General features: G+C 37.0%; 1 protein-coding gene across 1 annotated transcript in view; it reads right to left on the bottom strand.

The window, feature by feature from the left end:
• Positions 1 to 11773, bottom strand: part of LOC140242647 (uncharacterized) — a 58114-nt gene extending 46341 nt beyond the window's left edge. The window contains exons 1-4 of the mRNA XM_072322403.1: positions 11485 to 11773; positions 5641 to 5770; positions 2765 to 2836; positions 1092 to 1164 (exon numbers count right to left, since the gene is read on the bottom strand). Of these exons, the coding sequence (XP_072178504.1) occupies positions 1092 to 1164; positions 2765 to 2836; positions 5641 to 5770; positions 11485 to 11637 (428 nt within the window). The 5' untranslated portion in view covers positions 11638 to 11773. The remainder of the gene's footprint in view (positions 1 to 1091; positions 1165 to 2764; positions 2837 to 5640; positions 5771 to 11484) is intronic.
• Between the last annotated feature and the right edge of the window lie 5176 nt (positions 11774 to 16949).

Here is a 16949-nt window from a genome sequence, read left to right as displayed (position 1 = left end):
TAACTCTGGACATATACCCACTTTAAAGCATAGGCCTAATGGAGGGCTGCCAACATTCCCATATCAAAATGAGAAAGATTCCAAAATGCAATCATGAAGACAGGGATGTGTAGAGTATATAAATGGGCAAAAATAATACTCAAATTATTAAAGGAGACTTGTATTTTCTCTTGCCATGACATTCAATGACCAAAAAAAAAAAAGAAAAAAAAGAAGGATACTACATTGTACAAAATCAGAAAGACTTGGCAGCTCCAGGGGAATTTCATTAAGCATTCATCAGATTAAAAAAAAAAACAAACAAACAAAATTCTAATTTGCTCTCAGCCTATCAGATGCAAGGATTTCAGTAGTTTTGCAGAGTTTGAGTAGGAATGTTTCTCTGCCCCATGAAGGCATCACTTACTGTATGCACTACATCATATGAGGTAGATTTTGATCAGATGAACTTCCAACATAGCTTCCACACCACTTCCTGTCTATAGCAGCCACCTGCTGTATATACGACCACTAAAAACAATTCCCTCTGAGAGAAAAAGCATTTTAACCCTAAAAGGGCCGGGGGGGGGGTGGGGGGGGGGCGGAATCCGCCCCCCCGCGACGTTTCGCGCTATAATTCTGTAACGCGAGAAGGCCTCGTCGCGAGGCTTCTTGACTTTCTTCGTTCAAGTCTCGCGCAACTTTTGAGACCAAATTTGCAACGTCTGCGCATACTTTTGCGAAGCCATACAGGTTCTTTAACCCTAAAGGGGCCGGGCTTTTTTGGCTATGCTCAGGCCGGGGGGGGGGGGGGGGGGGGGCGGCGGCGGAATCCATTCCCCCCCCCCCCCCCCCCCCCCCCGGCCTGAGCATAGCCAAAAAAGCCTGGCCCCTTTAGGGTTAAAGAACCTGTCTATAATGGCCACCTGTCTATACGGGCACTTTTTTGTCTCCCCTGGGCAACATTTCATGCACTACTGACAGATTTGACTGTAACTGTATCCTGTAAATTTACACATTGTATGCAAGACCTACTTTACAGTCACACACCACTGAACTGGCGACTCTGTTACATGTAAATGAAGAAGAAACATGATTTATGATGCACTCACCTCTCCCCCAAGGTAAATTCTGTATCTGTAATGTTGAATGCCGGATTAACAAACTCCATCTGACCACTTGCATCTGCATGTTTACAAGACAAACAGCACAGGAAATGAATAATGCTTTAGATGATAAAGAAAATAAAAAAATGAAGGTCTAAAAGACCTAAATTTACAGCTCTACTCCACAAATATCACACAAAAATGTACAATTAGTGTACCATTAACTCTGCTTTATGCCTAATGGTACAATAATTGTTACACATTATACATCCGTGTCATGCAGTATTAAAGCAAAAAATAAAGTGAAACTGATGCATGAAAACTATGTACAATTTATCAATTCTAATAGTCATTTTGAGCATGGCACATGGCCCATGGATAGTGCTACTACACCAGGGTACAAAATTGTACAGTTGTTCTTCCTCGTTGTGCAGTAATAATTGAACAAAATTTATTTACATTGTACTGTATGTCATTGTGCAATGTATACATGTAGGTGCACAGTATGACAAGTGAATTTGTGCCTAACACAGCAGATCTTGTACGGGTACGGCAAAACATCATTAATAAAAAAAAAAAAAAAAAAAAAAAAAATTGACAAGCAGTATATTTGTGCATTTATTTCAAACAAAAGGTTTATTTACAGCCTTTAGTATGTGAGTAAACAACATGATCTTGATTATGAAACCACAACTGGCATGGTCATTGTAACATACACATATTTTGTAGAACAAACTGTTTCAAAAAAAAAAAAATAAAAATCTCCACAGTGTTTTATTGATCAGACTATAACAGTTTATACAGCACAAATGCAATGTCCAGTACTGCACACAGTGGCCTTGCCCTTTGGTGGGAATGCTTGTCAACATGGAAAGACTGCTTGGGTAATGGCTCCTACTGGAGAAATGACCACTGTGCATCTGGAAGCCCAGTGCATGAAAACATGTACACTAACAGGGTGCTGGGTATAGCTTGTGGCTAAAACACACAGTGGGTATGCTATATAAATACAGCACATTCTCAACACTTGCACTGCCTACATGCACTTATGAGTAATTCCATAAATAAGGTAACCAACTTGTGACTTACTTATTCTGACAATAAAATCAGAAAATCAGCTTTTTGTTAAACATACAGTTCAATAGGTTTAATAAGAAGAATCATGAGTACCTTCAAAAGTGAGTGAAAACAAACATTCTAAACTATTAAAGATGAAGGGAAAATAGGAAAATTCAGGAAAGAGGAATATCTGGGAGAAATGAAAGCAAAAATAGATATTTTCATCTATCTTCCATACACACATCATTATCAGAGTGTAGCTGGTGTTGACAAAAACATGAACACAAGCAAGAAGAAATCTTTCTACTTGTCCAAGAAATACAAATGTTCAGACTGATGGGGACAGTTGACAGGCATGCATGTGCATTGCATCAAAACAAGCAATGCTACCCAGGGCCCTGTTTTATCAAAAGATAAAATCAATTTTTAATTTCCTTACCACACAGGCTGCCATAGACTTACAGTTGAAATCAACTATATAATCAATTCTAACTCTTCAAAAAACAGGGCCCAGCAAAGGATTCTTCAGAAGAATGAACGAGACCAGGAAGAATACTGAGAAAGATGGAGAGATAAACGAAAGAATATGAATTGAAATATGTACTTTTTAAAATCCCTACCTGAATCGGCATGAGGTCTTTGTGTTGGCACTACTTCTTGTCCAAACTCAGGTAGGGGAACCTCAATCCCAGCTGCGAGGGGGTTAAACAGAAAAGGGTAAGGTAATGAAGTCATTATATGTGATGTACAATTGTACATGTGCATATGTGTACTTGTATGCCAGGGGGTTGAATCATTTGAGAAGTGCCAGTTATAAAGGAGGCTCGCACCTGTGTTGTATAACACAGTTCTTGTTTCAATTACAAGTACAATGTGGCTCTGATCAAGCAGGATGACATATGCAGCTTATATCACGTTCATGAAGTGGCACAAAAGATTTAAAAAAAAAATGTTTTTCATGATGACTGCTTTAAACAACAAAGAATGTGTTTGAGTCAAAGTATGACAGGTTTTGAGAAGAATTCAAAATATTCTATTACACATATACTGCAGAAATTCCATTTGTAAGTGCTCCATTTACTGTATTTGACTTGCATGTCATTTCTGAAAGTCTCAAAAAATTAACAAAGGACTGTTCGATGAAAATAGTGATGCAATAAATTCATATTATTGTTCAAATCTTCAGTGAACAGCTATGAAATGTGTGCATGCCATTCTGATACACAGATATGACCAGTGCAGAAATGTATTAAACAATGTACAATGTACATGTCTGATAAAAAATGTAAAACATTGATAATATTGTATGACAGTATGTACTCTGTGCAGCATCATGCCTGGGTTTATCCCCAAGTTCCTACACTCAAAGTCAGAGTTCATGATTTTATACAAAATTTCAAACTGTCACATCTCCCATCCTGATCCAGGCTTCACTCTTAGTCCTACAGTCCTAGCATGCCTACTCCTGGTACTTAATCCACTTTTGACACATCACGCTCAGACAGATTTTCTGCAAGGGAAGCAACCTCCTTAACACACACACGTATCTTGCCCTATGAAGTACCATACTCAAGATGGGGAAAAAAACAACAACTCACAGAGTCAAAATGAAATGAGAATGGCAGAGAGATGTAGAAACAATCAGTGATTTGACTTCAATTTGTTACCATTTCAAGTTCACTACAGAGAACAAAATGTACAATGTACATTTTGTATGTGTGTGCATCAGATTGCAGCAGTTGGCAGTCCAAAAACAACAGCAACACATCTCCTGTGTTATCTATGAATAATGACATATTTGATATCATCTCACCAATGGCACCTCAAGGTACACTTGTCAGGAGTAGACCTCAACTTCCTTAGATTTGTTATATTTAAAAAAAAAAAGTTTCTGAAATTCCTTCTTCAAAAATAAAGAGCAAGATATCATGAGCACTGTCTCATCCTCTACAGTAAATGTACATACACTGTAAGTGACAAAGTTGTGGCTGTAAAGAAAATGCAACATTTCATCAAGTATTGAGGATATGAATTGCACAACAATGTCATGTTCATAATGCAATGTTGACAATATCACAGAATACTTGGGATGCAATTACTACAATGTATCAGACCATCATGATTTTCAAAATTATCAAATTTTCATCATTATCATCACAATGTAGTAGAAAGAGCAGTGCAGTGCACTTTTCGCATGTGGTAAACACGACATGGACAATAAATAATTCATATCATCAATTCAAATAAAAAAGAAACAAAAATCTGATGTCTGTTCCACAACAGAGTATAATTCAAAAGAATAACACTTTATGTTTTAAAGGGATCATATACAGTGTAGTTTTGGTTAAGACCTAATTTCAGGTTTCTAACATTTTTTTTTTTTTTTTTTGGTGAGATAATAAGAAACCTCTTATGAAATATGAAAGAGCATGTAATTCCATGAGGAATTCAACATTTATTTGATGAAAATTGGTTATGAAATGGCCGAGATATCCAAACAGAGCAATTCCGATAAAGTGTGGGTCCCACACTTTATTACGATCGCTTTGTTTTACTTTGTTTTTGGATGTTTCAGTCATTCCAAACCCGATTTTCATCAAATAAACTTTGAACTCCTCTTAAAATGGTATGCTCTGTACTACACTCATAAATGTTTTCTTGGTATCTTGCAAAAACTTAAAAGCCCAATTCTCATCTCCACCAATACTGTACCATCCCTTTAAAGAGTGTTTTATGTTTTCATAGTGTCTGCAGCTGACAGTACTTGGGCATACTACATGTACTGAGTATAGTATTAAATTTAAATGTAAAATTTGTTGGAAGAAGTGGTACATAGTTTGAGTGGCACTCCTCATGAGCTGTGCCAAACACCACAGACTTCAAGAAAATGAAAACCTGTCAGTAATACCATATTTACTACAGTGTAAATTTATATAATTGAAAAACAACAATCATTTTAATAATGTGTCAAGGAAATGGTTCATCAGCATAGTAATTCTGGTCATGCGAGAGACAACCATGATACAGACAGCATGACTTTCAGATCTTTTGAGTGTTGCTGCTCATGCTTTAATCCATAGTTGCACAACTGTATGTAAAATATCAAAAAGCTCAATTTGCAGTCTTTTTATTTAAATCTATTTTTGTTTCTTCAGCCAGCACTACACCTTGTATACAGTGCCTTTCATAATAAACCCATGTGACTGTCCAGGGCATGTGGTGACTTCCTGAACTAATTCATTTTCAAAGCTTCTGGGGGGAAAGGAAATAAAAATTGTGTTGATGTGACTTTCAGTGTTTGATATAATGGCAAGTCATAATAGGCACTTGACATTCAGTGTACAATGTGTACATGTATATCAAATACAACTTTTGCTCTTGAAATCAATTTCCTACACACTGTACATGGTCATTGGATAATTGTAGATGGCAAGGATGTGGTAGGCCCGTAATTCACATCACATACCTGTAACTGTGCATTCATTTTGATACGTACCTTGCATGACAAATTCCACCGACTTTGGAAGAGGAAGACCGTTTTGCACCATAGCTATCATCTTTAACGCACAGTAAAACTGGCTCCGTCCATAGTATCCTAACCTCTCTGCTCCACAGACCTGGTTAATCTGGAGGGGTTGGGGTTGGGGGGGGGGGGTGGAGAAGAACAGTGATAAATCATTACCATGTCCTTTGGCTGTCACAGTAGGGTTAAAGGTCACACACTGTGTAGTGTACACCCACCTACAATATAGAACAAGGACAAAGGTAAGTGATGATGATCCACTCATAACCTGTGTGTTGCTGTGAGTGTGACACTGTGACTATTCCTTGATGCATACTGTATGTACAACAGAACTTTCGAGCACATGTACACTACACACACATTTACACACAAAGAAAAATTTGGATCGTTACAATCAAACTGCAACTCTGTACACATATCAAAATACACACAGTGTACTGTATTGCAAGATTACAAATCAAACTTTTTTCTTCTTCCAGCAGAACTTCACTTTATACTTTCAGACATTTTTTATACAAGCTGGACAATGAATTTCTCAACATGCAAAAATGTTGGCATGTATGCTAGGCTTATACATTTGTAGTGCACTAAAAATATTAACCCGTTAAGGACGGTTTGATTTTGCTACAACGCACATTTCCCATACGTGTAGATGCTTGTGCGAGTATACTCGGGGGGAAAAAAAAAATTGCAAAATGTCTGTGACCTCCCCATTCGCGAAAAACATCTGCACGCAAAAATAACAGCTCATCACAGTAGAGTAAGGCCCAGTTATGTTTCTCTACAAACAAAGTATCACTCACAGAACTATCAATACTGTAGAGCAAACAAGTCTCCCACACTTTATTAATATTAAGCCTATTTATGTCTAGCTGTCTTTCCAGTAGCCTCCGTTAGAAGGCTTTATATTGCAAGTTAATAGTTATTGCAATCTAGTACTCTTTACTGTTTAATGTAGATTACGGATAAGTTACGGTTAAAGGGAAATTCCAGGCCAGCAATAGTTAATCTGAGAAGAAAGAGTAAAATCTTGCAAGCACAACAGTGAAAATTGGATCAATAACAGTCAAAGCTACACCTCTATGCCAATGAAAGAATCTGTTAGAGGACTCATCATAAAAAGGATCATGAAAATATACCATACTGAGCAAGAGTATGAAATACAGCCTACGAAACAGGTGTGCATATTATACCAATCATACCATTTTTGGCAATGTACACTGTATACCTTTGCCACTGCACAGTTAAACATGAAACTGCTTTTCTACTGCAGCATAACAATTTACAGGTAAACTACAATGTAAAATGTTTGTACATTTGTACTTTTGTTTACAAATGATTTTTGGCATAATTTTTTTAGAATTCAATGACATACAGTAAATATACTGTGAGACTACTGTTTTTATAATTTACCTGAACATTCTTCTGAAAAATGAATAGGACAAATTGGGCATGTACAACATCAAAGTATATTCCTGGACATGTACATCATACTGGTCAGTATTAAACCAAATGTTAATTATACCCTTTACTTTTGCACTTTTGCACTTTGTGGAGTATTGTTACTGTGCAAAGGTTGGGGGAAAAAATATGCAAAAGCTGGAAATAATGATTACAGTCACATACAGTTGTACATCAATTAATGTATTAACCTTTACAAAACATGCTCTGTACAGTCTTTACCTTCCGTGTACTGCAATGTACTGCAATTTCAATGGAAGTTCTAATTTAAAAAAAAAAAAGAAGAAAACTTTTGACATCGATCGGCATATTAGAACTACATTGTCTGTGGTTCTGACGACACTGATTGTGGTTCCCTCCAAGAAGTGCCTCGGTGGGAGATTCGCCAGGAAGTGGTCGATATTCAATCTAGAACTCTGATGAGAAAACCAGATGCAATGTGGGCTGTCTAAACTAAAATAACTTTCTACACACGTATTTTTAGCATAATTACAGAATTTATCTAGCATTTCAAACATATGACATTTTAAATCACACTTTGCAGCTCTAGCTTAGAATATGAAGTCCTTAAAGGTCCTGTTTACCTTTGGGAACAAAGATTTAAAAAATTTTCAAGATGACATTTAATGCATCACTTGTAGGTCTGTTGTACCACAATACATCCTGTCATATAATATTTTTGCAATAAAGCCTATATAATATTTATAGGAGATATTTGTAATTTCTCAATAAACAGTAAATGGAGACGGTTTGGTCTGGAAACATTTTTATTATAACTATTGTTCACATTTTGTATATTTAACAATACTACTTAACATTGATTTTACCTATTCAAATTTTTACAGTGGTTGTTTCTATCCCTAACTCACATTTCAGAACTATTTTAAAGCACTAATGCTGGATTTTTGTTTCATCTGCAAATGGTAAATTATGCCTTTAAACTCTGGATGAGAGTGGAAACTACATAATGCTGTACAATGTACATTGTATGAAATACAACATGAAATACATTGTGTAAACTATGTTTTCGTAAGTCTTGCAAATTATATTTTCAGAATATTTATACAACAGCCACTGATTGACGGTAGGTTTGGGGTAATAATTCATCATTTAGATCTCCACATATTTATGTGCAAAGGCAGGGGGAGGGTAGGGGTGAGGGTGGGGGTCATGCAGTGTGGTTTGATAATTGCATTGAGCGTAATTCAATGGATATGGTGTAAACGAGAACTTTTGTTTGCATTTTAATTTTGGCAATTCTTAGCTCTCAGAAAATTTACAAAATTAAAATGCACACGAAAATTTCCTGGTTTTACCATTATACTGTACTTGGTCAAGTGTACCATGTACATTTTTTTTTCTCCCTTTTGACAGTACAGTACTTTAATTGTAGCCAACTACAAACCTATTAATGATCCCTTTCTAAACAGTCCCCATTCCACATCACTAGTATCACTCACAACATGCTAATACTATCATTAATATGGAGCACTTCCCTCTCCTGGAAAACATAAACTTTTTTTTTTTTTTTGGGGGGGGGGGGGGTACAGTCATTTTCTTTTCCTAGGGTCACTGTTAAGAGTGACCTCACATAATTTTCACACAAAACATTTGTGATGCCCTTGTTAAGTTTAAAAAGCACAGCAATGCAAACTTTAAAGAGGAGATCAGCCTCAAAACAGATGTTCCTACTCACTGTCCCAATTCTTCCAAGATAAGTTAAATAGTGTACCACTCTAGTTTTAAGGTCAACTGTTTAACTTGAAACAAAGAAATTCATACAGTCTGTACATACTATTGGTGAACCAATGGTAGATTTTACTAGTCTAGTTTTAAAGGTCCTGTTTACAATCTGTACCTAATTACCTCCCCCAAGGGAGGAGGTTATGTTTTTGTTACCGTAGGTTTGTGTGTTTGTTCGTTAGTTAGTTAGTTTGTTCGTGTGCAAAATAACTCAAAAAGTAGTTAACAGATTGGGATGAAACTTGCAGGAAAGGTTGAGAATGACACAAGTAACAAACGATTAACTTTTGGTAGTGATCCAAGAATTTTGGAGGAATTTATGAAGAATTTTTTATATTTCGGCAGGTAGGGTCAATGAACTTGGGAGTGCAGGCTGCCCATATTTGAGGTTTGCATGCGCGCACTAAAGTGCGTGCTCTACTTTCTGCTAGGGCGAGGCGCGCCGTGCAGCTGAGGGTTTATGACGTAACAAAGGCTTCTATATTGGGTAATCGGGCGACTTTCAGCACACAATGCTATAAGTACGTGTGGGTGGAAATCACTACATCTCTAGAGTCTATGGAAGAACAAGATCAGTGGTGGAAATGAGCTGCATGCTTGGCGGAGGTCTGTGCTCTCAGGGTGCTTCTCTAGTTAGGAAGAGTGCTTACATTTTTTTTTTTTCAAGATATCACATTTGATGCATATGTTTATGTATGTGTAACTTTAGGTCTGTTGTTTCACAAAACATCCTACCATACAAAATTTGAACAATACAGCCTAAAATACCTATAAAGAGATACTGGTCAGTATTTTTCTCATTAAACCATAACTGTAGACGGTTTAATTCTGGCAACACTTTATTAGAACTATTGTTCACAGTTTGTGTATTTAACAACTTACTAAACATTCATTACATGGATTCAAATTTTACAGTGGTTGTTTCTATCCCAAACCTGGGTTTCTGTTTCATCTGCAAATGGTAAATTATGCCAATAAAGGTCAACTGTTTAACTTACAATGAAATAAATAGATTTTTTAAAATACAAATTTTGCACATGAACATTTATTCAATAATGCAACAAAAATCAAAATTACATGTTTAAGACCTTGTGTTGTAGATTTCAAATGGCAATCCCACTGTTTACGGGACATGCACTGTTTTGACCATAAAACAACTCTAACTGATAATGATATTTTGGTTTAGGCTCATTGTATTTTCATGTTTCAGCTTCTCTATGATCTCTCATTTCGATGCAAATTTGGCCTTTAAAGTGATAAAATCATTGCAATTTAACCATTGCTGAGTGCACTCAGAAATAATGAGTACCCGTGAGTTGAGACTTGCTCGTTATTCTTTGTATGCATACGCGCTCAAAATATCTAGCAGATGTGCTCATTCTGCTAAAATTAGCCAGCAACTGTTACCATCGGGGTATACTGGCTTCTGTAATGTTTACAGTATTGGGCTGCCGGGCATGGCCCCATTGCTAGAAACCTGATTTGCAATTGAACTTAACATCACACACATATGGCCCGAAACTTTGCGTTTGGTCAGAATCAAACACAATGTTGATTTTGATTCATCAAAGTTGTGCGAAATTGGAAAGTCCTTAAAGCAATGAAATTGCGTTTGAACGCACAGTTGAATACGATTTGGGGGACTTGCGTTTTTAAGTTTCTCTCGACTGGTTCTACTTCTAGCATTACACGTAGATAGTGTACTTGCGTTCCATCACATAGGCTACGTGACTTCAGCAGATGATGACGACGTGCGTACATTGTATGGCTACGTATCTGTATGCATATCAGGAATAGTGAGCTGTGAGTAAGTACCAAACTGGTAACTACATGAAACTGTTACATCTACGGATCTATAGTAGGGTGACCGTCCATAAGTGCAATTCTGCAGGCATGATCTATGGCAATAATTACATTATTGATTGTCAAATTTGCTTGCAATGGCATCATTGAGAAGTGAAAACATCATGAAATGTCAGAATACATTTCTGTAATCTAAATATCTGAAAAGTGTCATGTAGTAAGCCACTGAAGAGGTCAAAATGGTGGGTGGCTTCCAAAACCCCGGCCCTGGATTGAATTCTGACTTTACAATGTAGGAATGTCAAATACTACTAACATTTGTTGGAGTGTCTGCTATCAACAGTGATCAAGTTTCCTAACAATGGATTCATGGATTAATGTGAATCTATGTCATGAATTGATCAGGTCTGCACTCCTGCATCAAACATTAAATCCAATCACCTTTTAATTTTTGGAGCCAGCTCAGCTCGGTCAGCTCACCTCAGTCAGCGTTTGATTTTAACTGAGCCAACTTCATGCTGGCTAGCTGGCACTGGCCAGAGGCAGAGTCATGAGGGTCGAGACTCTGAGAGAACTGCTCTTATTACAGACAGTAGAACCCAGTAGTGATTACGTTAGCGAGATGGAGAGTCCTGGCCTAGCTGACTTAAAATTTCTAGACCCTTGGCCTCAGGCCTATACGATTACGAGTAGACTAGAAGCATTTGCTCACATTTGCCTTCTATACAAATTAGCCACACCCTTCGCCACTAGTTGCAACAGTAAAATTGCTTCTACAGGGCTACTCACACAGGCGGACTTTTTACAAACCTTTTGAATAACATCGTTGGAAAGTTGAGGCGACAACTGGAACAGCTTCATCGCACGCTGGGCCGCAACTCGCCCACAACCTTCGGTGTCCGACTTGCTGAAGAGCTCGGTGTAGTACAGCTGCTCTTCGGGAGTTAGAAATTTCCCTTCCATGGTCGGTTTCGATGATGAAGCACGCACAATGGTGCCGTATTACAAAAATTTAAATAAATTCTACCTAATTGATAGCTTAAGAGGACAAAATCACACCGAATGATGGTTTATCACACCCTTCTATTCAATCCTTTCGCTTCGCTGATGGCAGCCATATTGTTCGTGACGTCACAGGGAGAATCGATGACCCGGATGAGTCATTGGCACAATCGATACACATCACAGCACCGGAAAAGCCGAGATTAATTTTTGCATTCCCATAACATGTAGTCTGCATGGGCACGGTGATGTCTCCCAAAATGGCTGTGCACCTCTAGGCCGATGAAAAAATCCGTTAGAAGGCTTTAGATTATAGTTATAATGATAAATTCCGACTTAAAAGTTTACTCTTGCTTTCTACTTTAGAGATGGATAAACTGTTAACGGGGAACTCGGCAAGCTGTAAGTTAGTCTGACGGAAGAAAGAGTAAATTCTTACAAGCACAAGTTTAGATTGGACCAAAATCAGATTTTAAAAAAGAAGAAGAAGAAGTTATACGGCATTGTGAAGTTTGTTTGTTTGTGTGTTTTTTTTCAAATTTCTGTCAATCAGTTCCTTTATAGTTGATATGAATGCAAAAATGACCGAGAGGGTGATGTTATCACCTCACAATGTTATTTTCTATTCATAATCCGTACAAAAAAAAAAACAAACACAAACACAAACAAACAAACAAACAAACAAACAAACAAACAAACAAATTCACAATTTCTTCTACTAAAACGTAAACCATAATGTCATCCCTCATTGAGACTGGGGCATAACTGCGTTTAATACAAACAACAAAAAAAAAAATCTGAAACTTTCATGATTAGGGCCTTATATGTGCATACTGTAGGTAGGCCCCTACTATTAAAGATTTGTTTTTATTCAATTTGGGGCAATTTATATCATGTACAGCAACAACTGTAGCTACATGTATCTGTACTCGCTCCCGTCCATTTTCGATTCTATGTTACAAAGAAATCAATCATTCCATGACTATCCCACTCAACGTTCCAATGAATTTCATTTACCTCTTTTACGAACGATTTTTGCTCAGAACAAACCTATTTATACTTCCCCAACTTATTGGAATTTTTTGAATAATGATATAAAAAATGCCCCTCCATATTATTCATTTAAAAGGAGATTAAAGTATTTTTTATTTCAATTTTATGATCCCACAGAATAGCCTGTTGGCTTATTTTAATTCCTTCCGTATCCCATTATTTTTTCGATATAATTCTGTCGAGGATCGCTGGATCTGTTTTGCCTTTCTGTCCGTTGTATTGTCTTCCTGTTATGTTAGTCTTGTCTCGTTCTGTCTTATCTTTAAGTCCCACTTTATTAGTTTCGTCGTTCCAGTTTCGTTTAATGTTTAGTCGCGTGTGTATAGTGTCTGTCTGTTACTTTGTCTTCTTAGTGGGCTTCCAGACTTTTTTTCTGACTTTTTTTTTCCAAGCCTTTTTTCCCCTTTTTGCATCAGTTCATTTTTCTATTTGACATTCTGTACCTGAAGGGCCCACATTCAAGCTTTGTCTTTTTAGTGGGTCCCTCCATTTTTCGATGTACATGCGTATTGTTATAATCGTCTTTATCACTTCAGTCAGTCAATTTCATTACAACGTATTTCTTACCCCAAGGTTCCACAATTATATTTTTCTTAATTTACTTTGTTATGATTATGCAACCTTATTCTCTGTTACCAAAGAATGTGAAATGTTTATGTTCTTTTCCAAAAATGAAATAAAGTTTGAATTGAAAATTGAAATTATATGGAAACTTGTGAGGGGAGGATCATCAATTTACTATTTGCATATTCATAAAGTTACTATTCATAACTATTTTGTGAAAATTTATTAACTTCAAGATTTCATAATTATAGCTTCCCTAATTTCAATCCTTTTTCGATCAAACTTTCATTGTTGTGCTGATAAGATTTTATCTTTCTTTCATTTCAGACTATAATTTTTTTCTTGTTCTCATCTGATTTTTCACTTCAACACGCCCTGCTCAACATGATGATGAATAATAATGATAACGATATTAAAGGAAATTACAGCGATAATGATGATAAGAACAATACTCCGTAATCATTACACTATCAACGGTGATATATAGATAATATATAACTTTCCTTGTTATCATTATTACCGTTTTTATTACTTTATATCACACATACATTTCTACCATCACCACAAAACCGCTTGAATTACAGCGACACTAATGGTGCCATTCATTGATCACAGAGGCCCGAAAATTGTGTTTGTTTTGTTTTTGTTTGTTTGTTTGTTTGTTTGTTTTTGTTTGTTTGTTTGTTTGTTTTTGTTTGTTTGGTACGGCTGCTTTGTCAGGCCCAAGGAGCGGGATGGGGTGTCAGGTATTCATACCCTCAATACGCTTGCTGGAGGGGGAGGGGATGGGGGTGGTTAGTCGTGAGGGGTATAGAGATCTGGAAACTGAATTCGGGGAAATTATTGATTTGGTAGTCTTTGCTTCAGATTTCTTATGTGTTTAGAATCCAACATCATTTTCCCCTTGTAATCAAAAGCGTCTGTTATTACCTCCGCCAAGGAAGGAGGAGGTCAAGATATTTATTTTATTTATTTATTCACAACATCTTTTAACAGGGACATTCCGTTCAGTTCTGCTGACAGCCAGCAGACCTGCTTTTCAAGAAAGCCCTGTATACAATAATACGCTGCATACATAAATTTTCAGGTAAAAACAAACAGTAGGTGACCTACACAAAAACAAACAAACAAACAAACGAATTATATACAGTATTTACAAGTACATTCACAAATGGTACAGAGGGGTACCAGTGTATTACAATAACATGTGGTACATATATCAACTCAACTCAATGTATAATCAAAATAATGAGCAAAAGACAAACAAACATAATTTTCTACCATGCTTCACAACCTAAGATCATAATTATCATCGGGCGTTGGTTTGTCTGTTTGCAAAATAACCAAAAAATTGTAAATGGATTTGAATGAAACTTGCAGGAAAAGTCGATAATGACACAAGGAATAGATGATTACATTTTGGTATAGCGACCTGGGATTTTTTATGTATTTTTTTTTGAAGAGATTTTCATCTTTTGGCGTATAAGGTCAATGAACTTCAAGGAGTTCTAGCTCTGGAGGTTTACATGTACGACTCGCACTGTGCTATGCAGCAGTTGGTGACGTAAACAATCTATAGGCATTTATGCGTGTTTTGTGGAAATGAGCTGCAATGGTTTGGCGGAGAGATTCTCCGAGTGCTTTCCTAGTTCTGTGTTGGTTGAGGGGGAGGGGTGCCCCATAGACTCAACTTTGCATCTTTGTCACACTGGAAAGTTGCACCTTTATTATTTAAAAGGTGTGAACTGGTCTCAAAGTGGTGCAAAATTGCACCCTAAAAGATTCTCACAATGAGATATTCAAAGGTGTAAAGTTGAATCTGCTTTTCCTGGGCTGCATGTAGTCCCCCCCCCCCCCCCCCCAAAAAAAAAAAAAAGTTTATGTAATCAGCACATAATAATTACTGTAGGACTTTGAAATTGGTGCGCGTAGTGGTATAGGTCCCCATAGTAACTGTTGTTACGGGCTGGGAGTCGTTCATAATATTTTCGTCATAACTGCCATCAGTGCCAACAGCATAGCTTATACTTTAACGCTTCCATTCTCTCTTTCGTTTTGAAAGTGGTAATAATAATGATGAATGCAACAAAATCTAGACCTTGCCTCAAATAGCCAGCTTTTCAAGACTCTCCATCTTTAATGACTGCTCAGGATGACGAAAATCTTTAACCCTTGACCTGCCACATTGATTACATGTCCATATACAATGTATGTGAAGGATTAAAAGACCACTGTTCTTGGACAACGTATACAGGAGTCATGAGATCCCATAAAAATTAGTATTTTATTGTTTCAGAAAAAAAAAATCACACGTATTTGTATCATTTTTGATGATCTACATAGGCCTACTTACTTATAAAAAACCCCAACATAATCCATTATTTTGCCAAATTGTCATAGGGCTTCCGCTTACATTTTTAAATGGCATCCATAAAAGAGACTTTAGCTGTTTTGATATCATGCAAATTAAGCAGTGTTAATGACTTAGGTCAGTTTAATTTCGTGTTTTTGTTTGTTTGTTTGTTTTTTGTTTGTTTGTTTGTTTGTTTGTTGTTGTTGTTTTTTTTTGGGGGGGGGTAGAGTTATTCTTTATGCTAATGGGTACGTGTTTACAACGATTGAGTTCTCATCTGGATTTACGATGAGAAACAATCGATATGGCAATCACAACCAGTGCTTGTTAGACAGGTGCACAATTCACTATACATGACATTGTATTAAGCGCATTTTACCAAATCTAGTCTGACGTCTAGCCATTATAAAGTAATTTGAAGAATACAATATTGTTATGCTATTCTCTTTATCACAATACATTGTGTGCCCCTCAAACTTCATCTGAAGACCGGACATCATGAACATCGTCCCTGCATTGATACGCATATTCCCTCCCATTGCAGTCATATTGAGAAGAAATGCAAAAACTAAGGTCTGGAACAAGGGTACGTTAAAACTACACGACATTGATCTTCTTTACCCGTCGCGCACACGCTTTAATCCCTGGTGAGGGGGTGTGTCTCGTTCAAAGGGAACGATTCTTTAGTGGCGTGTAATGGCCTGATAACGACATATCTAGCTCTGAGAGTTACTATTGACCCGCTTCTATCCCGTTGATCCGCAGTGGACGAGGACCAGGTTGACATTATTACTCGTGCTATTTTGGACGCACTTTATTATGGTGGGGGTAGTGCGAGGTAATCTGCCTATATTTATCATTATTCATTTATTTTATTTTTTTTTTTTTTTGGTGTTGTTTGAAGGGACTGAAAGTGCCGGACAAGTTTTGAAAGAATCCAAATGATGTCCAATGTGGTGTGTGTTAGTGTGGTGTGTGCGTGTGGGGAGGGGGGGGGGGCGACGAGAACACGTCATATGATATTCAGAATGGGCAAGGATGATGTAAATTGTATCATAAACGTGTCTTAAAACGACGAATAAGAAAACAATAAAGTTCTGAGTTTGTTCACGTCCCCTATCTACTGTGTACAAAGTGGCGTGAAGTCAAAATAATTGTGTTATCATCAGGGAAGCAAAAATATTCCACCTCTCTGGGTTGTTATGGTACGAATCTTAGTATAATAAAAAAAAGACACGGGGTAATAAAGCAAAAGGCATGTGTACATGGGAAACCAACAAACACAAGAAGGTAATCAAATACA

This window comes from Diadema setosum, chromosome 19 (genome assembly GCF_964275005.1).
Source record: "Diadema setosum chromosome 19, eeDiaSeto1, whole genome shotgun sequence".
NCBI classification, from domain to species: Eukaryota; Metazoa; Echinodermata; class Echinoidea; order Diadematoida; family Diadematidae; genus Diadema; species Diadema setosum.
Note: the sequence above shows the minus strand (reverse complement) of the source record. Positions and strands in the feature narration are given on the sequence as shown.